Here is a 24855-nt window from a genome sequence, read left to right as displayed (position 1 = left end):
TGCCCCCCACCTCTCCTGACCTCCATCTCCCGGGCTCACTGGTAACTGAGCCATGTCCCCAGGAGGCTCAGGCCCTGGCCACCGTGCTGCCTCCCACAGCCCCAGTGACACACGTCCAACAGCAAACCTCAGGCTGCCCTGCAGCTCCACTCACCCAGGCCCCTCCCGATCCAAGTGAGTGCAGAGATGCCTTGGGCCACTACCGGAGATGGAGAACCCCACCCAGGGAACTCAAATACACCCCGACATCTTCCCAGGAGAGGGCCAAGGCCTGGGCTTCTCCAAGAGCATTGCAAGGGGGAGGGGAAATCGGGGCTGCTGAGGACGAGACCACATCCGTGGCCCCAGCCCGATGACCGAAAACCATGACTGACACAAAGAGACTGCAGCATCGCTCGGCACCTTCACAGCAGCAGCAGCAGTTTCTGCAAGCAGCTTCATGCGTGAGGCGCAGGCAGGCAGACCACAGACACATTTGTAATCCGCGGACCAACAATCCAGAGAGGGAAACTGATGACAAAAGGGGTCGATTGATTTGCTCGGCATCAGGCTGGCTACGTCAGTCACAAAAGCAGCAGCACCAGTGCCAACTAAAGCTGCAGTGGGCTATATGGAGCGTGTCTGTAAGAGACCTTTGCAAACCAGTCACATAAGCCAGCTGTCCCGGTGGCCTCATTGTAGAAAACATCGCAGAAGGAAACCAATGAGCAGAATTAGGTGGAATATTCTTCTAGCTTCCCCACCCCAAAACGACCCACTTCTTTCCCAGCACTCCTGGAGCCTGTTAAATCTCTCAGCAAAGTTGATAACGCACAGGTCCAGTGGCCCACCCAAGTCAAATCAAAAAACGTAGGTAAATGGTGCCATCTCGTGGACATGTGTGGTGTTGCAGGCAGCCGATTGCAGACAAGACGACAGTGTGTATTTTAGTTTAGGGCTAGCTATGTTTCTTGTTTCTCTCCTGGACGTGTCAGAACCTATCAAGGTTTCGAAGTCAGTCTCCTTGAGCCAGCTGCATGGCCTCGTCCTCCACCAATAAGCCATTGCTCAGCCAGTATTAATAGCTGTACAAGTCCAATCTTGTCTGATCTCAGAAACTAAGCAGGGTCAGGCCTGGTTAGTACTTGGATGGAGAACACCTAAGAAGACCAGGTGCTGCAGGCGTAAAAAATGAAAAAGTAAAAAAAATAAAATAAGGCATTTTAAACTGACAAGGTCCTTGCAATCTGTGAGGTCAATCAAGGGTTGCCTCATATGAAAAAAAGAAAGAAAGAAAACAGCTGTATAATGCCGTTCAGGGAGAGGAAACAGCAAGTACATAGACCCTGAGCAGAATTAGGCAGAATATCCTTTTAGCTTCCTCACCCCAAAACGACCCACTTCTTTCCTAACACTCCTGGAGCCCATTAAATCTCAGCAAAGTCGATAATGCACATGTCCAGATGCCCAGCCATGTCGAAACAAAAAACGTAGGTAAATGGTGCCATCTGGTGGACATGCATGGTGTTGCAGGCGGCTGATGGACAACGATAGTGTCTACATTTTGTATTTGGGGCTATGTTTCCTTTCTCTCATGCAGGGCCCCGTCCACCAACCATAAGCCATTCCACAGCCGGCATTTAAAAATAGCTGTATAATGCTTTTCAGGGTGAGGAAACAGCCAAGGCCTGAGGCTGGAATGAACTTGGTATTTTCCATGGATGGGATACAGCCCCTGGCCAGCGGAGAGGCACAGCAATGAACGAAGGATGTTTCCTGCATTATGTCTTCCTCCCTTTGCTATCTGCTCAATGTGGTTCAGACTTTTAAATCCTAGAGCCCTGCTTCCTAGCTGTCAATCCCCATCATTTTTCCCTCTGAAAAAAAAATCACCTGCCCACTTGGGCTGTCGGCGAGATGAGGTCATGCCCTGCAGTGCATACGGCCAGCAATCAGCACATGCCTGCTCTCGACACATTTGTCACGGGCCCCACAGAGTGCCCTTGGCACCAGGCTCCAGCCGGGCCCACGCATTCCCTCCTCGCTGGGCATGGTGGCCTGACAATGTTGTTTCTGGTCCCCACAGGATCATGCACGATGAGGTGAGTGAGACAGAGAACATCCGGAAAAACCTGGCCATCGAGCGCATGATCATCGAGGGCTGTGAGATCCTGCTGGACACGAGTCAGACCTTCGTCAGGCAAGGTATGGCCTCTGCGCTCGGCGGGCCCCAGCACTGGGGGCAGGGGTCACCTGGGGCATCACCACTTGATTTGGCTGCCACACCTACCAGTGTGATGCTGGAGGACCAGGGTCTGCTGGGGACCGTGATGGCTACGACCAGATGTCAACGGCTATGTGTATAGATGCAGATATTCATTCCCCTTCCCTCCACTTGCAAATGGGTTCCTTCCAGATGTCCTTTGTTGTCTACTGTATGTCCCGGTGAACAGGGACACGTCCTTTTTGGGAGAGCATGGGGCAGAAGGTGAGAACATGTACTGACGGCCTTGGCAATTACGAGCGTTTCCGGAGTCCGAGAGGAAGTCAGCGTGGGTCCATCCCTTATCCTTTGTGCATCACCATCGGCCCCTTGGGAGGTGTGACCACAGAGTTTCTTCTGGGAGGAAGTTTTCCACTGCCCTCGGGTTCTGGTCTCTAGGAAGCAGTATGGACAGGGGTAGCCAGAGTATCTCTGTGGCTGAGGGGCAAACTACCAACTCGGGGACATGATAGCTGCAATATGTTTGAAGGTCACCTTGTTCACACCCCACATTCTCAGCTTCTGCATGCATGCCCCAGAGGTGACCCCACTTCAGAGTGGACCCTGGGTACCTTCTGTCTGGCCCTGGGACCCTGTGACTAGAGGAACCCTCCTGCTGGCCCTGCAGCTGCCTGCAGCCTCTGCCACCCATAGCAAGGGAGAAGCCCTTTGGGTGGCCCTGTGACCACAGGCCCACCCTGTGACCTGCTCCCAGAGCCAGCCTCACCTGTCCCCCACCTCCCCTGAGCTGCACCGGGCCCCTGCTGGAAGCGGCTGGAGGAATGAGCTGTCCTGGGGCGGGCAGTGACAGGAATCAGCTCCGTGGCCCCAGGCCAAAACTGTTCGTCCCCTGCTGAGGAGCGAGGCTGGACCTGGAGGTCACACCGGGGCCTGGCAGTGTCCAGTCACGCAGCCAGTGCCGACGCCTGCCCCATCTGGGCCGGGCCGACGAGGGGCTCCAGGGACACCCGGAAGACAGACCCCTGCCCCAGGAGCGGACTCTTCAGGGAGAGTCACGAGGAGACAAAGGAAGGAAAGGGCTCCAGGCAGCAAAGACAGGAGGCACAGTGGTGGCCAGGGTGGGACCAGGGAGGGCCGGAGGGCTTGCCGAGGAGGCGGTGCTAGCGCGGGTCTGGAAGGGTGAGCAGTCCACAGGCACACGTGCAAAGGGTGAGGACATGTCCCCCTTCACACGGGCAAGTGGGTCCCTCACAGGCACCTGCTCTGTGGGCGGTGACTTCTTAGGGAAGAGTTGAGGATGGAGGTTCTGCGGGAAAATGTGCCTGACTGACCTGTGGCTGCGCCACGGGCACAGGTGCCCTTGTACCTCGTATTTCGGCCAGCCCCCCCCCTCCCCCGCTGTCCAGCCTCCTGACACCGCAGACATTGCAGCCTGCATTCTCACCACGCAGCCATGTGCTTGGGGCTCCCCGCTTGCCCGAGGGTCCTGCATGGAGCCCCTCTGGTCACCCCCACACCCTGAGGAGGGACTGGGGGTACACGTCCCAGTGCGCATTTGCCACCGGGAACTAGGATCGCCTTGTCCCTACATCAACCCCACAGCCAACGTCAGAGGTGGAGGTTCGCCCTGGAGACGGGCCACTCGGGGTCTCTCCCTGTCCGCCCACAGGCTCCCTCATCCAGGTGCCCATGTCCGAGAAGGGCAAGATCACCCGGGGGCGGCTGGGGTCGCTGTCCCTGAAGAAAGAGGGCGAGCGGCAGTGCTTCCTGTTCTCCAAGCACCTCATCATTTGCACCCGGGGCTCCGGCGGGAAGCTGCACCTGACCAAGGTAGGCGGGGGCGGGGCCGGGACGGGGCTCACAGCAGGCCCCGCCCCGGCCGCGGGGTGGGTGGGGTGTTGGGAACGCACGCGCGCGCGCCCAACCTGTGGCCGGGATGGCGGTGTTCTGCGGGAGGGTGACGGGCGGTGGGAGGGCGACTGTCAAAATCCGCAGGGTGCCCACCGCTGGGTGCCGGGCTGGGCCGGGGAGCCGGGCGCCTGAGAGCTGTGCGCGTGCGCGCGCGCGCTGTGACGCGTGCCGTCTGTGGTGCGCGTGCGCGTGCCGCGCGTGCGTGTGGCGTGCGCGCGGGGGAGGGGCGGAGGACGGCGCGCACTGACCCGCGCTCACCGCGCAGCACAGGACCTCCGGGCGCTTGCACGCGAGCAGCCCTCGGGACCCCGCACCCCTGCAGGGGTCCAGCTCTCTGGCCCACCCAAGAGGCGGGGCCACAGGCACCGCGAGCCCCAGGGCACCGGCTCACGCAATCGCCCCCAGAACCCCTACATCCCCTGGACCTGCCACGCGGTACCTGTCGGAGTCCACTGCTCTGAGCTCAGGATCTCATCCATCTCACACATGTGTGACCCCAGGAAGGTCCCTGCTGTGTACAGCTCGGACCCTCTCCTGTAACAGGGGTGACTGTCCTCACAGGTACAGACCTCCTTGGCGGCAGGGAGCACTTGAAAAGCTGCAGGCTCCCCAGCGCTGTGTTCCTGTGTTCGTCCCCACAGAAACTTGCCTCCGCGATTTCAAAGCCAAGTGAGGGTGGCGGGCAGAGCCAGAAGCTCCCTGACTTAGGCCAGCGCATCAAGGAACCCTTCTCCCAGTCCCGGGGTGCCTGGCCGTTACCTGTAGAGCTCGGAGGTTGGGCTTCAGGGAATGTGCTGCTCATGTCAACTTGTCAACAAATTCATGGGTTGGCTGCACATGAGACATTAATTTACAAACATCGAACACTCCAGTTTCAGCCACGTTCCATATCAAGGAAGCTTCCTTGTTGATTAGCTCTGTAGTCTCTGAGGGCCTTTGCCCTGGGGTGGGAGTCTGTGGACAGCCTCCTGCCTGAAAGCCCAGAAGCACATGTTCTTACATGTGTGCACTTTCCCTAACCCGGTTTGGGGTGGGGGCTGAGTTTTAAACTCTCAGGGCAAACTGGAAGACAGCACTGCCACACACCATGGGCGATGTCACACGGTCCCACGACCTTGCCAAGCCTCAGTTCACTCATCCGCAGAATGGGGTGAGAACCCCTTCGGAGGAGGGCTGAGACGATTCAGCGAGGGGGTGCCTGCAAAGCACAGGGCTGGTGCCTGGTACGGGGCAGCTGCTTGATGGGCAGCATCATTGTCAGTCTTAGTCACATAATAGCAAACTTGCAGCAGTAACAGCAGGTCTTTGCATGGTGATTATCATAGGCCGAGCGCTATCCCAAATGGCATGTATATTTAATTCCTTCAACAACCGGCTGAGGCACACACCGTTCCTTTCCGCATTCTGTGGGTGAGGGAACTGAGACATCGGGGAGCCGGCGAGAAGCAGACATCTAGGAGGCAAACCTGGGACTGCAGCCAGAGTCTGTGCTCTCCAGCCGTGAGCGAGAATTCAAAGCACTGCTCTTTAAATATCGTCCCCAGACGTCGAACACCATTCCGTCCCTTCCAATGGGCACACCACCAACCCCCGAGGTTTAAAAGGACCTGAGATTCCTTTGGACTTGGCCAGAAGAGAACGGCAGAGCTAGATGGGGTTTCTAAGGTCTCGAGCCCACTGACCCCTGGGCACCTAAGGCCCAGCAAGGCCTGGGGGGCAAAACCAATGAGCAGAACAAGATACAAAAGCAGAATCCAGGCCCATCTGCCCCCCATGGGGCAGCCTACCCTGCAAACATTTTTCAATACAGATCTGCCCATGGCCAGGTCCCTACGGTCACTAGTTATCATATGCCTTGTCTGTCCCTGCATGGTAAGTTATCCCCAGATGTGGTGGCTTAAGACAAACGTTTGTTGTCTTGGTTTCTATGGGTCAGGGTATCAGCAGTGACATGGCTCAGGGCCCCGTAGGAGGCTGCAGACACGACAGTGCCAGGCTGTGTCACCTATGAGTATGACTGGGGCCGAGGATTCATGTCCACTGTGATGATCCACTCAGTGCCTCATTCATTGACCTGTCCTCGTGGCCTGGGAGCTGGCTCCCCCAGGACCGAGAGACAAGACGGCCAGCAGGATGCCGCAGTCCTCAGAGCCATACACCCTCAGTCCTGTCACGAAAAGCAGGTCACCAAGTCCAGCGCACGCTCAAAAGGGGAAGGGATGTGGGCCTCCCCTTTTGAAGAAAGGGGTATCCAGCCATTGGTTATTCTCACTTCTCACTGTAGTACCAAGGGACCAAGAAAGGCTCACACACCCAGGAATGGGAGGCATTTTCCAGATAGTCCTATAAACTGAAAACCAGTGGCTGACCTGGGCTGGGATCAGGCCTCTGAGGCTCCGCCCAGACCTGCCAGTGACCTTAGGGGAAGACACCACTCACTCCCCAATTTCCTGTCTTCACTGTAAAGTCAGAACACCACCTGCCACAGGTCCATGACATTGGCCTGCTGGCCTATTGGTAATGGGGGACTTCAGACTTCTGTGATTTAGGTGATGCCGCTGCAGAGGCAGGAAGAGGCCACGCCCCTAGCCGACCCCCACCCCTACTCGGGAAGGCCCCTCCAACACAGTCTTGCGTGACCCATTGGGCTTCTTACAAACACCCATCTGGAACGTAACACATACGCATGCACACTGTCAAAGCCGCCCCCCCCCCATGCTCTGGGACTCCAGGGCCGGCAGGGCTCCCCGACTCAGGCAGCCTGCTCTTTCTCAGAATGGAGTCGTGTCCCTTATCGACTGCACCTTGCTGGAGGACACAGAGAGCACGGAGGAAGAAGGTGGGTGTGAGAGCTACTCAGACAGGTACACGCGCTCACTCACCCCTGGGCTGTGTCCCCAGGCCCAGTCTTGGCTGAGGCGCAGGGAAGACGCTGGCTGCTGTGTGGCGGCCCCTCTCCTGCACCGTGGTCTGCAGAGTCCCCCCACAGTCCCTGCATGGCTGCAAGCTGCTCCTGGCTACAGGCCTCATCCTCCCATCGCGAGGTGGGGGTTCCTCACCTAGGGGAAAAAAAACGTTCTGGAAATAGCCAGTGGCCAGCACTGCCTCCCCTGGGGCGGGGGGCGGGGACGGGCAGGCGGGGGCGCTGCAGTGGTTTCTCGCTCGGAAGCCGCCCTCGCCCACTCTGCTACCTCCATGTTCTGCAACTGGAAGCCAAAGGGTCCGGCCAAGACATGGACCGCCTGGATTTTAAGATCGGGGTGGAGCCTAAGGACTCCCCGCCCTTCACGGTCACCCTTGTGGCCTCATCCAGACAGGAGAAGGCAGCGTGGACCAGTGACATCAGCCAGGTGAGCAGTGTCCGGGTTCCCGCAAGCCTGTGGTCCCCTCATGCCTGAGCCGGCTGAGGGCCTGGGGCAGCTGCAGGGTTCGAATAGAAAAGGAGCCATGTCACCAGGCACAGCGCCCACCAGGGCTGAGCGTGGTCACCCCATCTGGCCAGCAGGCAGGGGTCCTCGGCTACCTACAAAGGGTGTGGGCACCCCTTGCACCGGGATCATCCTCTGTGGTGACTCTTAAAAGTCCAGAGTCCTGAGCTCCTACTGCCCCCACCCTGTGGCAGGGCCCTGGGGGCCTGCATCTCAGCCACTGTGCAGGCCACTGGGGGCACAGAGCAGTCTGCGTGCCACGCCCCACGGGTGTGGGAGCAGCAGAGCTTGCAGAGTGGGGACAGAGGCCCATGGAGCCCCCCACCAGCTGTGTGGGGTGCGGGGTGTCTCGTCTCCATCTTTGCCTGCCTACCTTCGGGTCCAGCCCCTACCAGGACCAGGAGCACTGCTGAAAGCAGATCCCCCGGGACCAGCCAGCAGGCCCCAGGGATGGCAGGACCAAGGCAGGGACCTGAGCCTGGAGCAGCTGCCGGCCACAGGCCAGCAGCCCGGGGCCGGCAGCCGACAGGGCAGCTGATGTGGGAGTCGGGGGCAGCTGGCTGGAGACGCCCCAACGTGGTGCAGGGAGGGTGGGGAGCTGTGTCTATGGAGAACTGAGAGGCAGAGTCTTAGTTTTCTCGCAGGGTGTCCTCCTCCCCCCATTTCCTCACTTTTACACCCCACTTCCAGGCTGCCCCTGCCAGCTGCGAGCCCCGGAGCAAGGCGGGCAGGAAGTGGGTGTAGCAGGAGTCTGTTCTGGGTCTCAGCACATGTCCTCAAACCATGCAGAATGCCCGGGAGAACGTTGGAAACCGTCCCATGCCCCCGAGGGCATGGCTGTGGGAGACTCGGAGCCCCTGTCCCCCTGGGGCCAGCTCGTGGGGGAGGCCTGGCCCCTCCCCCGGGCCCTTTGGGCCTCAGAAGCTCTGAGCCGTGGACCAGAGGGAGTTGCAGAGTGCTGGGCGGGAGAAGGGGGCTGGAAGGCCCACTGGCGGCCACCTACCTCTGGAAGACACCCTAGAACCGGGGCCCAGCCCTGGGGGAGCACTGCCCCCGGGGACTCTGACCCCCGACGCACGTTCTTGTAACAGGGAGGCTCTGTGACGTGCCCCTGCAGAGGCCCCACCCCCACCCCCCCATTCCAAGGGGAGACCCTCTCCTGGCAGAAACGTGCAGGCTTGGGGCCAGAGGCCATGAAGGGAAAAAGTCACACTCACACACCTCCCCCCCGCACACACACACACACACACGGACACACACACCCCACCACCACCATCACTCCGAGACACGTCTTTTCTATTTGTTTAGGTGGGTGCTTCCCACTTATTCAAAGTAAAACCTGGGGTTTGACTCTTCAGAGTCCGATGCCCATGCGGCAGGCCTGCCCCGGGAAGGGTCGTGGTGCAACCCTCCGCAGGTCAGGGTGCTGGCACTCCCGTGGGCAGGGCGTGGCGTGAGGGACAGCACTGCACAGGGCACACGGCCCGCTCGCCCAGCCTCCCAGGAGGGAGACGCAGACCACTGGGCTCCGATCCTGTCCTCGCCGCTGGACCTCAGAGGTCAGCGACAGAATGGCCAGGGTCAGACCTGCCCACTTTGCACACAGCCTAGCAAAGTAGGGGTCACTGTCCCCATATTGCAGGCAGAGCAACGAAGGCTCAGGGAGGCCAGGCAGAACCACCCTCCCCCCAGTCACTGAGTGGGAGCTTGACTGCCAGCCGTACCCATGTGGTGCTGCACCCTGACCCTGCCCTGCCGGGCTCCCGCTCGCTGGGCAGAACCCCTGCTGACCCTGGGCCCCTCTCTGGCTGCAGTGTGTGGACAACATCCGGTGCAATGGGCTCATGATGAACGCCTTCGAGGAAAACTCCAAGGTCACCGTGCCGCAGATGATCAAGTAAGTGCCCCTGACCTCGTCGCCCCTAGGCCGCTGCGCCCCGCGGTGATGGCAGGGACGGTGGCCGGCCAGTGCTGCGCTCCAGGACCCGGCTTCCCTCTTCTGAGTGTTCGTTTTGAGTCAGTGTCTGCTGGGTCGCTGGCTTCGGCTTTGTGGCTTTCTGCATGAGGCGGCTTAGGATGTAACAGGAATGACCCTTCAGCCCTTTCTATTTTTATGAAAACGAGTTTTCCTTTCCTCATCACAAAATGAGGACATGTGGGAAACACAGGCTTCCTGGGCCGCTGCGTGTGAGCCACCCCAGGGGAGGAACAGCGTCCGCTGGCCCAGCTCTGGGCCCCTGGCCAGCACAGGTTTCTCCCCCGGTTGGACCCCGCCCACCGCACGCAGGGGCTGCTCACGCAGGGCTGCATCTTAGGGCATTCACAGTGCCACCGCCACCCCTGCCTAGTTCCAGGGTGCGCTCCCGCCACCTGGGAGGAGGCCCACATACTGGCGGTCTGTTCCAGTCCCTGCCCCTGGCAACGGGGCGTGTGGCCTGGCCTGACCCGGACGCTTCACGCCAACGGAGCGTGCGACGTGTGGGCTTGGTGCCAGGCCCTGCACGCAGCCCACTGTGTCCCTGGCGTGTGTCAGAGCCTCGTGGGCGGCAGCGCCCACGCAGGGCAGACCACACCTCGTCCCCCGGCTACTCACTCAACGTACCAGTTCTCAGCAACTTGACCGACGCCACTATGAACACATCCCCGCGTTCGTGTGAACCGGCGTCCCTTACGCCTTGCGAACTCAGCAGCACGTTATTTTTTGGTGTCTCTTGGAGTTTCATGACACCAGGTGTTCAGGATGTTGGGGAGGACAATGCTGCTGTTCTCGCCCAGGACCCCCACCCCCACCCCCACAAAGTGGTCCTCGCCCCCGTAGCGAGCCCCTCGGGCCTCCGGCAGGCCACAGGCCTGGAGCCTGCAGGGCCCGGAGCCCGCAGGCCCCACCAGCCCGGCCTCCCCGCAGGTCTGACGCCTCCCTGTACTGCGACGATGTGGACATCCGCTTCAGCAAGACCATGAACTCCTGCAAGGTGCTGCAGATCCGCTACGCCAGCGTGGGCCGCCTGCTCGAGCGGCTGACCGACCTGCGCTTCCTGAGCATCGACTTCCTCAACACCTTCCTGCACTCCTACCGCGTGTTCACCACGGCCGTCGTGGTGCTGGACAAGCTCATCACCATCTACCGGAAGCCCATCAGCGCCATCCCCGCCAGGTGGGGTGCGCGCTGCGCCTCCTGACCCCGCGGCAGGGGAGGGGCCACACCCCGACGTCCCCCCTGCCGCCAGCTCTCAGGCCTCTGGCCTTTGGGGCCCACCCCTGTCCCCCACCTTCCCCTCTAAGAAAGGACAAAAGGGAAGGAGGGAGGGGGGCACAGAGAGAGTCTCCTCTTCTCTGCGGGGCCGCACCCTGCTCTGAAACAGAAGGACCTCTTTGGGCATGCCCAGGGTGCTATGGCATGTGCAGGCCACTGGGGCCGTGGGGGGGAGGGGCTGTCCAGGGCCCAGAAGGGACGAGAGGTGGCCCTAGGGCCTCAGTGAGCCCAAGTGTGGGCGACAGTGGTGGACGCAGCACCAGAGCCCAGCAGCACCGCCTCCCAGGGCCACAGGGAGGCCAGGCTGGTCCCGAGGAAGAGAGGATCCAGGGGGCCTGGGGGTTCAACCCCCCCCCCGCCCCCAGAGCATGACCGCGCGACCCCGCACCCCTGCCACTCCGGCCCTCGCTGTCCAGCTGCTCGGCCTCGCTGCGGTCAACTTCCCAAGGCCCTGAGCAGACAGGAGCGATCCTGAAAACCAGCCCAGACCCATCTCAGGGCCCAGCTGGCTGCCCTCCTTCCCCTTCCTGGCAGACAGGGGACCCCAGGCCTGGGCCAGTGGTCAGGCCGTGCTGACCCGTCCCTCTCGGCCCCTGCGCCCCACGCAGGTCACTGGAGCTCTTGTTCGCCAGTGGCCAGAACAACAAGCTCCTGTACGGTGACCCGCCCAAGTCCCCACGTGCCACCCGCAAGTTCTCCTCGCCGCCTCCGCTGTCCATCACCAAGACGTCCTCACCCGGCCGCCGGCGGAAGCTCTCGCTCAACATCCCCATCATCACGGGCGGCAAGGCCCTGGACCTGGCCGCCCTGGGCTGCAGCTCCAACGGCTACACCGGCGTGTATTCCGCCATGTCACCCTTCAGCAAGGCCACCCTGGACACCAGCAAGCTCTATGTGTCCAGCGGCTTCACCAACAAGATCACAGACGAGGGGGACACGACCAGCGAGAAGCCGGAGGACCCCTCAGCCCCCGGCAAGCAGAGTGAGTGGACGCCATGGCTCCCACGGGGCAGGAGGGAAGCCTGGGGGCCCCAGGCAGACCGTGGTGGCCATGCAGGGCCTGGGCAGGGCGGAGAGGCTGCCGTGTGACACCTGGGCCCTCCCGCATCCCCGGGCTCGTCCATTTCTACGTGGACACTGGCCAGGCCCCCGTCACCAGGTCCTCGCTCCCGCCCCAGATTGGCGGTATGGCCGGGGAGCAGGACCAGAAATGGACGCGTGGACGCCTGCTAGGGGGCGTGTTGGAGGGTGGCCGGGGCGCCATCGGGAAAGGCAGGGAGGGCCCCCTGGAGAGGTCGGGCTTCTCAGCATGAGGACGGGAGGACGCCAGACAGGGGGACGGAACGGGCAAGACGGGGGTCTAGGCACGGCCCAGAGAGCCCAGGGGCAGGCTGGACCTGGTACTGGGACCCGCCCTCTCTCCAGCCACTCCCCCGCCCAACCATCCTGGAAGGATATCTGTGGGGATGGTCAGGCGGGCTCTGTCTGAGATCACAGGGGCCACCAGCACCTTGCAGACCATGAGCACGAGCCTGGAGCAGGAGGCCTCTGAGAAGACCGGGAAGAGGGTCGGGCTTGTCCTCTCGGTTGAGGGTAGAGAAGGCAGGGTGGCCCCAGCAGGGACCACAGCTGGGAGGGAGGGGTAAAGTCCCAGAGGCTCCACCAACAGGTGACACTGACTGCAGCCTATGCAGAAAACAGGTGACTGTCAGTAACCAAGGTAACGGCCTACAGAGAGCCCCAAATGCCGCCCTTCGGCAGCAAAGGACAGGGTCCCTGCAGCGCCAGCGAGGGGCTCTGGATTCCACATGCAGTGAATCCAGGTCACGTTACCACGTGTCACAACAACCTGAGATGCCATCGCAGGCCGGGCGCCTGAACCCTAGGGCCCCGCACCAGCTGTGCACCAGCCTGTGTGTGCACACACACACACGTGGACACGCTCTCCCCCAGAGAAGTTCTGTCGCTCCCTTTGGGTTCTCAGAAAGGTCACGTGCAAGCTGGGGCCACTGAGGCCCAGACAAGTCGCATTTCTGACGACCTCACGGGGCTGGAGCCGAACCACGATCATAATTCAGTGGCTCTCATCAGAGTGTGTGAATCTGAGCCTCCCAGGGGAGAGGGAGAGGGTCTGGTGGCCGGGGGCATGGGACGGCAGGTGTGAAGCGGGACTTTACGGGGAGGTGGTCGCCCTAAGATGCTTCATGCACAGAAAGCCGGGGGCCTCACTACTCAAGGTGGGGTCCCCGAGCAGGCAGTGGGGCATCGCCCGGGAGCTGGTTAGCAGGGCAGACGCAGGCACACCCTGGACCTCCGGACCTCAGCTGTGCCCGTCAGGGCTGGGGAAGCCTCGCTGGGGACTCACAGCACCCACTGGCACGTGAAAGGGCTGGCAGGGCCGCATAAAGCTGTCGAGCTTTGTTTCCTCCACAGGCATGTCCCAAACGGGCTGTTTTGCATCAGTAACTTACAGACCTGAATTTAGAAATCAGTGACCATTTGAGCGACATACAATTATCTCTCGTCCCCTCCTCCCCGCCCCCAGGCTCTGATGTCTCCGTGAGGGAGGAGTCAGATACCGATGAAAACCAGAGTGATGATGGCGACACTGAAACGTCACCCTCCAAGTCACCAACGACACCAAAGTCCGTCAAGAGCAAGAATTCCTCAGGTACCCAGCACCGACCTGAAACGGCCGACAGACGCGCAGAGGCAGAGGCGGCGTGAGGCCCAGGCGGGGCGAGGGCGGCCTGTCGCCGAGGTGGGGGGAGGGGGCGTCACCTCTCCTCCGACCCCTCAGTGCAGGCGCTGCATCACACCCCAGAAACCTGGGTGGCCGTGAGGCTGCAGCACTGGATGGGTGGGTCCCACCGGGTGGGTCCCACCCTTCCACTCAGCAAAGTCCCTCCAGGCCCCGGACGGGACTCGCAACCCACCCGATGCTGCTGGCGGGAAGGCTCGCTCGCGACCCCCAGGTTCAGAGGTGCTTCCTGAGCTCCTGCTCCACGTCAGGCTCCTGGCGGGCCCTTCAGCCACCTGGCGGCCTTGTCCCCATTTTAAACCAAAGGAAAAGACTGATGGTTGTGGCGATGTCCACCCTCCTAAGGGTCCTCGGGGAGCCTTCTGGGTTCCAGCTCCCCTAAAGCACCTCCCTGCACACAGGGCTCCAAGAGGCTCGAGGGCAAGGTGGGAGCTGAGGGGGGGGGGGGCTCCCTGCCACCCCCACCATCTCGAGCCCCTGCCCCCACACAGCATGAGATGCAGCTGAATCCCCAGCTCCCCAACTCCCAGGCCTTCTGAAGACACCCCGTAAGCAACAGGTCACCTAGCTCAGAGACGTATTTTGGACGCACGCATGGTGGGCACAAGCGGCTTCTCACCCGCACGGAGCCGACCTCACCCAGGGCCGAAGGTCACCCAGAAGTAGGCTGGGTGGTTAGAGTGCATCATTCGCTCCTTGGAGCTGAGGTGCTGTCGCTTTGTCCGGGTGTGGACCGCTCTCCAGAACTCTGAGGCTGAAGGTTTCTGTCCGACCCTACCCTATGGCTGCCCAAAGTTGTCGCTCACGGCCTTGCTACCCCACGGCGGCCGTGGGGCTCTGCACACGGCGCTGAGTTCCTCCATCCTCCTCCCGTCTTCGCTTCCCCGCTTTGAAGCACGTGTTGGTGCTTGAATTATCCCCAGGTTACTGAGACTCGGGTTACGGAGCCGACCCAGGGCCCCACAGCTAGCAGGGGAGGGCTCGGCATGCAGGGCTCCGCACCTGGCCAGGCCCGGGAGCCCGCCTGTCAGTCACAGGTGACGAGTTCCTTCCGCGCGGACGGCAAGGGGGAGAAGATGACTGTCCTCCAGCCGGCCTGTGCCCAGCTGGCCTAAGAGGTGACCAGCCGCTGGAACAGCAGATGGAAGGGGTGGCCGGAGCTTTTCCTCAGAAGCAGGAGGGGGCAGGAGCTTCCCCTCCAGAGGCCACCCTGTGGGTGGCGAGCAGGGGCAGGTGACAGACCCCGCCAGCAGCACCTCCGGTCCCCCTTCTGGACCCCTGGTTTCTGCACAGCCCAGGGGCCGGGACAGCAAAGGCTGAGCATGGCTCCTTCCTCTCCAGAGTTCCCGCTCTTCTCCTACAATAATGGGGTCGTTATGACCTCCTGCCGCGAGCTGGACAACAACCGAAGCGCCCTGTCGGCAGCTTCCGCCTTTGCCATAGCGACCGCAGGCGCCAACGAGGGCACCCCGAACAAGGAGAAATACCGGAGGATGTCCCTGGCCAGCGCAGGTGCGTGGCATCTCTACTCATGACAGCCCTGAGGTCAGCCCAGGTGCGAGGCCGTGAAGATGCCATGACCCCAGGACCCCGCCCACTCTGGCTGCTCCAGGCCTGGCTGGTGCTCACCCTCCACCTGGAGACCCCTCCTCCTACCAGCCCCTGTGCTGCGGGCACACTCGTACCCATCCTCAAGTCCTGCCCGCAGGGCCCAATCGCCCTCCCCCCTGTCCACACACTGGTCCTGCTCGGAGGCTGGAGCAGGGGCCCCGCGGGCTCCAGCCTGGAGGGGCTGCCAGACCCTCCGGCAGCCCCTGGAAGGTGCAGGCTGGTCAAGGTGGGGGTGTGGACTGTGCCCACTGAGCCGTCAGGCATCCAGTACCCCTGGCCAGCGCCCAGGCTGCAAGTCTAGCCCATTACCACCCCCCGCAGCCCTGAGGGACAGCCCGGCTCAGCCAGCCCCGGTGTTGAGCTGAAGAGAGGGCAAGCTGTCCCTGATTCTCATGGCCCTCCATCCTGTGTGCCACACTGCCCTAGGCTTCCCCCCCGACCAGAGGAACGGGGACAAGGAGTTCGTGATCCGCCGGGCAGCCACCAACCGCGTCCTAAACGTGCTGCGTCACTGGGTCTCCAAGCACTCCCAGGTGGGTGGGAGACCCGGTGGCAGCTGGGGGCCGGCAGGCACTGTTGCAGGAACCAGATGGCGGCTGAGCGGGCGGGAGGGAGGAGCCCGGACGTGGTGCCCAACGTCACAGACCCCAGGGGACCAAGGACACTCACCGGGACAGGGCCCTCATGTTGCCACCTCTCTGCAACAGGGGTGCAAAGCACAGCCCAGCCTCCCAGAGCTCGGGCCTAGGGTACAGCCCACACAGTGCCGGTCCCTGGTCTCACCCAAGGCCTTTTACCTGAGGGTGCCCAGGCCCACTAGGGCCTTGTCATGAGGGGGCAGCCTCCTCTGGCCTAGGCTGGGACCCGCGGGGCAGCCTCAGCACAGTAGCCAGAGCCACCATCGCACCCTGCAGGACTTTGAGACCAACGACGAGCTCAAGTGCAAGGTGATCGGCTTCCTGGAGGAGGTCATGCACGACCCTGAGCTCCTGACCCAGGAGCGGAAGGCTGCAGCCAACATCATCAGGTACAGCAGCCCCGCCGCTGGGACCGGAGCGGCCTCTACGCTGTGCAGGCGGCGGGCCCCGGGCAGCCGGGCCCTGGAGCTGCCGGTCCGTGTGTCCCCTCCCTGCCCCTCAGGCCCTGACCCTGTGGAGGCAAGAACACTGCCTGCTGCTCCATCCACGTCCACACCTGCCAATGCCTGTGCCATCCCATGTGGCGGCACCAGCGACATAGGGCTGTCAACCCCCGACTAAATTTTAGTAAAATTTAAAATTCAATTTCTCAGTCACACAAGCCACACGAGCTAATGGCTTCGTGCTGGGCAGCATAGACAGACAGTGTTGCATCATTCTAGAGGGTTCTGTGGGCCGCGCTGGCTGCCCTTGCTGGTGGGTGCTCGGTGGGTGCTGGTGGGTGTCTGCCGAACCAAACGGCGTGGCACCGTCTGTCTCCAGACCCGACTGCCTCCCCTGGCGGGGGTCAGGGGTCGGAGAGCAGGGTCTGAGCCAACGCAGCCAGGGATGTGCTGGGTAGCCAGGCCAGGTCCCTGCCCGGAGCCCCGTTTCTCTCCTCTGTAAGATGGTGAACGACACTCGCTCCAAGGGCTGTGTGAGGTGGGGTGCGATTGGGCCGCCGCCTCTGCAGGTCACTCAGCACAGGTTGGGCGCAGGTGCACGTGCACCCACTGCTCCCACCGGCTGCCACTGGCAAGGGTGCCGGCCTCCCATCCTCGCTTCCAGCCCGCCCTGCATCCCGCCTCTGACCCAGACCTGCAGCCAGACCCTCCCGTTGCCCCTCCCGCCCCAGGCCTGTGCCACAGCCCCTCGGTCCCCAGGCTCTGTCCTACAGTCTCCTTCAGGCCTCCTCCACCACACTGCACGTGTGTGCACACACAGTCAGCCCCTCGGGGACCCATCGTCTCTCTCATCCTCCCTGGAGCTTACGGTCAAAGCCATCCAGTTAGGGAGCTCCCTGGGGTGCAGTGCAGAGCATGCTGCACCCCCCTGTCCTCACCCTGGCCTGGCTCCGTTCATGTCACCTGCCCTCAAGGGCCGCTGGCCTGTTTCTGGCAAGGGCCAAGTATAGACATGGGGAGGCCGGGGTGAGACCATAGAAGGAACCTCACCCGGCGGGAGGCCAGGGAGCCAGGTGCTGAGGACAGACCATCAGGAAGTCAGCGGGGAAGAATGAGGAGGGGCTCCCACAAAGGGGAGGGCAGAGCACAGACAGAGGCAGGAGAGCAGGGGGCGTGGGGGCTGCAGGGTGCTCTGCTGCGGGGGGGCGTGGGGGGCTGCCCCAGAGGTGCGGTGGGGTATAGGCCGCATGGCTCACCATGCCTCCATGTCCCCAGGACGCTGACACAGGAGGACCCAGGTGACAATCAGACCACGCTGGAGGAGATCATGCAGATGGTGAGCCAGGCCCATCCTTCCCGGGACCGGAGGACCCCCTCACCGAGCATGGTCACCCCCGCCCGTGTCCCACTGGCCCCCAGGCCTCTCCTGGACCCTGGGCCCTGACAGCAAATGGGGCTGAGCTGCTCGCCTGCCCACACCTGCTTCCAAGGCGGGGGCTCCTCTCCCATGAAACACGCCTCCTAGCTCCGGGGTCTAGCGAGGACCTGGCAGTGCAGACCTCAGGACTATTTGCTAGGAGGTGGAAGGGACACCATCCAAGAGGGATGGCTTGCTCCCCTAGTACGAAGGACCCCATTTCCCTGTGACCGCTGCAGATGGGCTGCTGTCTGTGCTCAGCTCGGCCGGGACCTCTGGGCAGGAGCTGCCTGTCCCCCGACGTGCATGGGCTGCCTGGGGCGGGGGTCGCTGTTTCTGAAGCATCCTCGGTGGGCACAGGCTCCCCCTAGACCAGCATGGTCGTCCTCGTCCCCCTGTCCTCCAGCTCCCTCCAGCCTCCCCTGGATCCAACAGGCCCCCAGTGAGGCCTCGTGCGGAAGACAAGGCCTCCCCGTGGCCACCTCCTATGGAATCCCTGCCATGGGGACCTCGGTCCCCAGCTGCTGTGTCCTGAGGCCTTACCCCAGCCCAGGGATGCAGGTGGCGGACGCCTTTAACGAAGCTGGCCATCACAGGCAACCCTGGGCCAGGAACGCAGTGGCCATGGACTCAGACCAGCACTGTCCTCTGGGCACGGGGCAGGAACCGTGTCCCAGGAGGTGGCCACTCTTGTGAGTCCACAACCGCTCCTGACTTGAAGGGGACTTTATAGACCCCATGCAGACCAGACAGAGGGCTGGGCTCCGGCCCCAGCCATTAACCCTGGAGCCCCATGGTCATTCAGACAGTGGGGGTGACGGCTGCTCCTTTGCAGGGTGAGTGATAACTAAACGGTGTCCAGGCCTGCAGCACAGGCTGTGACACACGGTGGCTCTGGATCCCTGGTCCCCTCACGTCCCCTCATCCAGACCACCAGGAGGGGCCACCCCCAGGGACCGCCATCCACCCACCCCAGAGAGGCGGCCCTCAGACCAGCGGCCGGAGAGCTGGGCCGACCCATGGGCCTAACTCGGGCCTTGCTCCCCTCAGGCCGCAGGCGTGAAGGCCGAGCCCTTCGAAAGCCACTCGGCCCTGGAGATCGCTGAGCAGCTGACCCTGCTGGACCACCTGGTCTTCAGGCGGATCCCCTACGAGTGAGTGATGGCGGAGCTCTGGGGGTACAACAGGGCTCCCCAGGATGACAACAGGGTTCTCAGCGGGGACAGTGGGGCTCCGGGGGTGATGGCGGGGCTCCGAGGGGGACAGCGAGTTTCCCCGGGACGACAGCGGGGCTCTCAGGGGTGATGGCAGGCCCCCGTGGGGGGGATGGCCTCAGATCAGCGCGGTCAGGCGGCCGCCCCGCTGCCCTCTCTTGCTGCAGGGAGTTCTTTGGACAAGGCTGGATGAAGCTGGAGAAGAATGAGAGGACGCCTCACATCATGAAGACCACCAAGCACTTCAACGACGTGAGTGAGGCAGGCAGTGCCTCTCTGGGGGTCCCGGGCAGGGGTGGATGTGGGGTGGGGGGCTGCGAGCATGACGGGCTACATGCCAGGTCCATCCAGGCACCAGCCTCTCCAGCCCCCGCCCCATCGGGGGTGCCAGGGCCAGCCGCCCGGTCTCGGCTTCTCCCCCTGTGGAGTGGCTGAGCCTGGGGGTGCTAGGACCGCGCCTGTGGAGCCATACCGCAGGCCGGGTTTAGGGGTTCAGGGCGCTCTGCTGAGCGCCTGGCTGCACTGAGGACCCCTTGCTATGGGCCCCATTCTCACTCATCTCGTGACGTTTGGCTGAAAGTGTCATACGACGAAAGTGTCATCCCTCTGACACGTGCCTCCCCCGAGGCCTCTGGACCCGGGAGACGTGGCAAGGACGCCCAGTTTCTGGAAGACACACCCAGGCTCCTCTGGCCTTTGCTCAGGGGCAGGGTGCTTGTGGCGCACTGGAGGACGTTAAAGGGAGCAGGGCCGCCGGCCTGGGGACCGAGGCGATGTCTGGGCCAGGGGCTCATGCGTGTCCCCAGAGGATATCAGGGTGGCTCAGCATCTAGACACCAGCACCCCCGGCCCCAGCCAGCTTTCCCAGACCAGCAGAGTGGCCCTGCCTGTGCTGAGAAGGGCCTGGACTCACCGTCGGGGGGCACAGGACAAGCATGTCACACACCCCAGCTCCCAGAACCCCTGCCCGGGAAACACGGCAGCAGCAGAGAACGGGCCGGATGGTGCCACATCCCATGGTGCGATGCACGTCCCAGGGGACCCACACTCGCTTTGTTCTTCAGTACAAGTGACAACTGCCCTTTGCCGAGGCCCTACCTGTGCCGAACACCGAGCTTTTCATGCATGATCCCCTCGCTCAAACCTTACACCAGCCCCAAAGACAGGGCTGTCACCAGTGTCACATACAAGGAAATTGGGGCTCTGAGCGGCGGGTGCCTGAGCTGCCCTAGCACACGCCTGCCACACGGCCCCCGCCGTGAGAACGCTCTCCCGAACCGTCCCCACGCCTGCCCAAGCTCCCCGCGCCCAGCCGCTCACTCCAGACTCGTGATAGCCCGGAGGGCACTTGCATCTCCGCCCCCTAGTGCACTGTCAACACAGTGAAGAGCCTTTGACGGCTGGAAGCAGGAGCACATGACCCCCTTGTCCTAAGCACCCAGCCAGGCCACCTCACATCAGCCCCAGCAAGGGATGTGCCCCAGGCACACACCTCATCCTCGGAGGGTCCAGGGGGAACACAGAGGCCCAAGGAGCAGCCCTGTAGTAAGCATGGCAGCAGGACGGAGAGCCACACATCCAGCAGGGGCGAGCCCCCCACGCAAGCCATCGGAGCCCAGGACACACCCCACGCAACCCACAGCTGCACCAGGCAGCAGGAAGCTCCCGCCCGCCCCCATCCCCCATCCCCTGTCCTTTGTCAGCGAAGGATGAGTGTGGAAGGAGCATTTGCTGGATGCTCGCCACGAGCCAGGCACTGTGCTTGGGGCTTCATTCACTACGGCCTCATGTGATGCTGTCTCCCTCACTTTATGGGTGAAGAGGCGGGGCCCAAGGTTCACCTCACTCCGACCCCACCCAGCAGGCGCGCCTACAGGAACACACAAGGTCTGCCTCCGGAGGGACGGCTGCCCTCGGCACTGGGGGGCCATCGGCCCTCACTGCTGGAACACACAGCGTCTTTCAGACACAGACCGTGTGGCTCACTCCCAGCTCTTTTGCCTTTAACTTCCTAGGACTTGGGTGGGGTGAGCGGGGTGCCCAGGAGGGCAGCGTTTAAGGGGCCACTCACCCTCCGACAACTACACTCCCCTCTACCCCTCTATGTTCCCAGCCCCAGCCCCTAGGACAGCACTGAGTGGAAATGGTGCAGTGGATCTTGCTGGTTTGGAAGAGACCACTTGTAGTATTTCTCTATTTAGGGTATCGCTGATCACGTGCCACTTGTGAGAAATGGCAAGTTTACATCTCCACTGGGGAAGTCAATCTTTCTCTTTATTATTCAAACCTTTTATCACCTTTGGTGCCCTTTTTTTGGTTCATACACTGACTTACATAACTTCCAGGTAATCTATAGATTCCCACTGACATTTTGAAGGTACTCTTTGTCACTGGCGTCCCCAGTGCAGAGGAAGACCTTTCCTTTGCGCACGTCACATCTTTGACCAGCCACTATCACGCGCTCCGCTGGCTGTTCCCATCGTTCCCCTAAACTGGGATTTTCAAACGGACAAGCGATCACATCATCTGCAAATAATGGTGATCCGTCACCTTGACGATCCTCATGCCTCTTACCTTTCGCTTGTCTCCTTGCATGGGCGTGAAGATCAGTAACCTGATTGCTTCCGAAATCGTCCGCAATGAGGACGTCACTGCCCGGGCAAGCGCCATCGAGAAGTGGGTGGCCGTGGCCGACATATGCCGCTGCCTGCACAACTACAACGCCGTGCTGGAGATTACCTCGTCCATGAACCGCAGCGCCATCTTCCGGCTGAAGAAGACGTGGCTCAAAGTCTCCAAGCAGGTGTGGGCAGGAGGCTGACTCCGCTGCGGGCTGAGGCCGGGGCAGGGCATCCGCAGGTGGGCGCAGGGCAGGATGAGGGCAAGCATGCCCAGGCACGACAGGGAACCTCCTCTCCTGTCACCTGGGACCAGAGACCAGGCCTGCAGACGTGGCGCTGGGACTCCGGGGTCTTTTATTTCCCACCCAAATAATTAACACCCTGAAGCGGGGATGGTGAGCTGGTGATGGTTCTCCTAACAGTCTTCTGCTTGAGTTGGGACAAGGGTGGTTGGTGGCTTCACAGGGATCCCAGTCCGGCGTGCGGGTGGCTGAGACGGTGGTCAGATGATCCCACGGGACCCTAATGTCACCAGCCCTTCCGGCCAGCAGAGCATAGGGGGTCCCTGCCTCCCACTGGGTGCTTGGTGACCATAAATATGGCTTGAGCTTTATTCATCCAAAACACGCCTCTGAGAACACGATGATGGATTCTGCCTCGGCATAAAGCTCCTTGCGCCGGGGTCCCAAGGAGCCCGCCCCCCTGAAAGATTGGGCCTTGTCCTTGGTGCCCTTGCTGATGCCCTGGCCTCAGCCTGCGTGTGCTCAGGGGCTGGACAGACACCAGCAAAGGACAGACTCCAAAGGCACCGAGGCCTTTTGTTTGCTGTCCTTCTTCTTGATTTCTAAATTTGGGTGGTATCCTGATATAGAAAGGTGAAGGTACTCACGTCCCCTGGGGACAGTCCATAGAGGAAGCATAGCAGTGAGACGTGCGCCACCACCCCTGCTCTGGGTGCCGGCCCGGGGGGACCCACCGGGCCCTTCTCAAACACCAGGGCCTCGGGATCCCAACATTTGGTCCCCCGGGCACCACTCCCGTGTTTCTGGAGGACGTGTAGACGAGCCTGGACACATCGAACAAGGGCCTATGTCTGAGTCCTGGGGAGTTTAGGGTCAAGGTTCCCAGACCGGGGCCGTCCCCGAGCCCCCTGGCTGTGGCAGGCAAAGCGAGTGTGTTTCTGGAGCCGTGGACGAGAGCGTGTGGAGTGTGCTAGTAAACGCTTCTACTTCCTTCTAGACAAAAGCTTTGATTGACAAGCTCCAAAAGCTTGTGTCATCAGAGGGCAGATTTAAGAATCTGAGAGAAGCTCTGAAAAAGTAAGTGTGTGTCATTTTGTCACCATTACCTTCTAAGTTGTGTAACCTCACTGCAGAGGTATTCATTCACACGCCCCATCTGGCTGCAGCAGGGGGTCTGTCTGTCTGTGTGTCCATCTGTCTACCCACAAGACCCCTGCACGTCCCAGACCCCCGGGACGGGTCAGCTTTTTCCTCCACTGTCTGCCAAAGGAATTCAGAGTCCTGGTGGCATTTCCGGAGAGAGGCGCAGGGAGAACGCTGGTGTCCCCAGAGCGTGGTAGCAGTGACGAGAGTAGTGCCTGACTCCTTGATCCTAAAATGGACTTCTTTTTTTTTTTAACATTTTAATATTTACGACATTGGGATATGTCTTAAAGTCAATGTGTTTATTTAATATGATTCCCTTTTTCACTTGGGAATTAGTTATCAAAAGTGCATTTACAGACAACGTCATCTTAGAATCAAAGAAATGCGCTTACAGCAATAATCTCAGCTTTTGGTCTCCCCTCGCCGGTGTCTGTGAGGTGGGCAGCTCACTCTGGGTCCCCTGCCATTTGGACCAGTGATTCTTTGTGGCAAGCTCTGCCTTGTGCACTGCAGGGTTTTAGCAGCCTCCCTGGCCTCGACCCGCCAGATGCCAGCGCCCCGAGTTACGACCACCAGGAATGTCTGCAGACATGGCCAACTATCCCCCAGGTGGCCAAGTTGCCTCACTGAGAACCCTGCTGTTAGACAGACTCCCCTGTCCTGTTTTACCAGATGAGGAAATGGAGGTGCTAGTGGCTGGCCTGAGGACAAGCGGCCGTGGGGGCAGAGCCAGCCTTGGCCTAGGCCGACCTCTGAGGCCAGTGCTCTGGTCCGCGTGAGGCTGCCACCCGTGAGGGTCCACACACTGTGGCCACACACCGTGGCCACTCACTCCCACGAAATGGCGGTGTGCCCCCACTCCCACTGGATGTGCACTGTCCCCACTGTGCCCCTGCCGGGCGGCCCTCGCTCTTCCTTGTCCCTGCCTGACTGGCCACTTGCCGGACCTTGGAGCTGCTGGGAGACCCTGGGTCCTGACTCCCATAGAGCCCAAGACACCTCTCCTCCCCTCAAGGGGTCACTGGAACCCTGCAGAAGCAGGGTCCCCCGGGGCTCCACACGCCTGGGCCTGGGGATGGGCCCGGTCCCCTCTCCAGGCCCTGACAGTGGCACTGACACACCGCGCACCCCGCCGGCCTCATCCGCCAGCCTCGTTTCCGTCCTGCCGTACTTGGCCCATCCCTTGCCAGCTCCGTGTCCCATCGCCTTGACCATCTCCACTTTATTTGTGTCCTCAGACAGCTGTTGCACCCATCTGTGCTGTCCGGCCGTCTCTCCCCCTGTGGACTGTGCTTGTGGGGAGCTGCCCCTCCGTGCATTCACCAACTGTCCGTCCGCCCCCGGCGCCTCCATCCGCCTCCTCCACATGGCTCCCTCGTCCACTGCCGCCTCCACCGTCACCACAGCCTGCGTGGCCCCATTCTGTCTGAGCCCCCACCCTGACTGTCCTTCCTCTCCCAGGGCGCCCGCGGGCCCATGTAAGTGCCCGTCCCGCACAGAGTGGAGGGGCCGCACACTCTGGGAGTGCAGAGCTGGGTGCCCTCGCCTTAGGGAGGCGAGGCCCAGCCGTGCGGGGTGGGGAGAAGCCGGGGCCACCTGGGCTAGACAGCTCTGTGCCCTCTCTCCTGAGATGCTAAAGTTTTCCCAGAGAGCTTGTTATGCCACCACTGGCGTCTGCCTCACCAGGCAGGGACAGCAGGTGCAGGACGTGAGGTGGTGGTCTGTGGGCACCGCTGGTGGCCCGTGCAGACAGGACGCCCGTGACGGGCCTCCCCACGTGGGTCCTCAGCCCCACTGCTTTGTCCCAGCCCCTTTCAGCCCATCATTATTCAGTCTCGTGCCAGCACCAAAGCACCAAGCTAATGAACGCCCTTATTATCTTTACCAGCCAAGGCCGCACCCTGAATCCTACCTCCCTTCCCCCCAGCCTGTCCGCCAACAGTGCTTGCCGCATGCACCCCTTCCAT

General features: G+C 61.8%; 1 protein-coding gene and 1 long non-coding RNA gene across 2 annotated transcripts in view; one reads left to right on the top strand and one right to left on the bottom strand.

Moving 5' to 3' along the window:
- RASGRF1 (Ras protein specific guanine nucleotide releasing factor 1) overlaps positions 1–24855 on the top strand; it is a 59314-nt gene that overhangs the window by 27790 nt on the left and 6669 nt on the right. Inside the window, exons 9-24 of the mRNA XM_016125509.2 lie at positions 2066–2184; positions 3873–4033; positions 6890–6953; positions 7328–7464; positions 9357–9439; positions 10448–10696; positions 11404–11777; positions 13341–13466; positions 14898–15068; positions 15594–15700; positions 16082–16194; positions 17524–17584; positions 18716–18819; positions 19047–19131; positions 21485–21682; positions 22740–22819. Coding sequence (XP_015980995.2) covers positions 2066–2184; positions 3873–4033; positions 6890–6953; positions 7328–7464; positions 9357–9439; positions 10448–10696; positions 11404–11777; positions 13341–13466; positions 14898–15068; positions 15594–15700; positions 16082–16194; positions 17524–17584; positions 18716–18819; positions 19047–19131; positions 21485–21682; positions 22740–22819 — 2232 coding nt within the window. The remainder of the gene's footprint in view (positions 1–2065; positions 2185–3872; positions 4034–6889; positions 6954–7327; positions 7465–9356; positions 9440–10447; positions 10697–11403; positions 11778–13340; positions 13467–14897; positions 15069–15593; positions 15701–16081; positions 16195–17523; positions 17585–18715; positions 18820–19046; positions 19132–21484; positions 21683–22739; positions 22820–24855) is intronic.
- Positions 4392–23298, bottom strand: LOC118611392. The gene is made up of 3 exons (XR_004954313.1): positions 21454–23298; positions 6997–7173; positions 4392–5086 (listed from the first exon to the last, which is right to left on the bottom strand). It is a non-coding gene; the product is annotated as an uncharacterized LOC118611392 (long non-coding RNA).

The sequence above is a fragment of the Rousettus aegyptiacus genome, unplaced genomic scaffold (assembly GCF_014176215.1).
Source record: "Rousettus aegyptiacus isolate mRouAeg1 unplaced genomic scaffold, mRouAeg1.p scaffold_m13_p_14, whole genome shotgun sequence".
Taxonomy (NCBI): Eukaryota; Metazoa; Chordata; class Mammalia; order Chiroptera; family Pteropodidae; genus Rousettus; species Rousettus aegyptiacus.
This window is presented reverse-complemented; position numbering and strand designations above follow the sequence as displayed.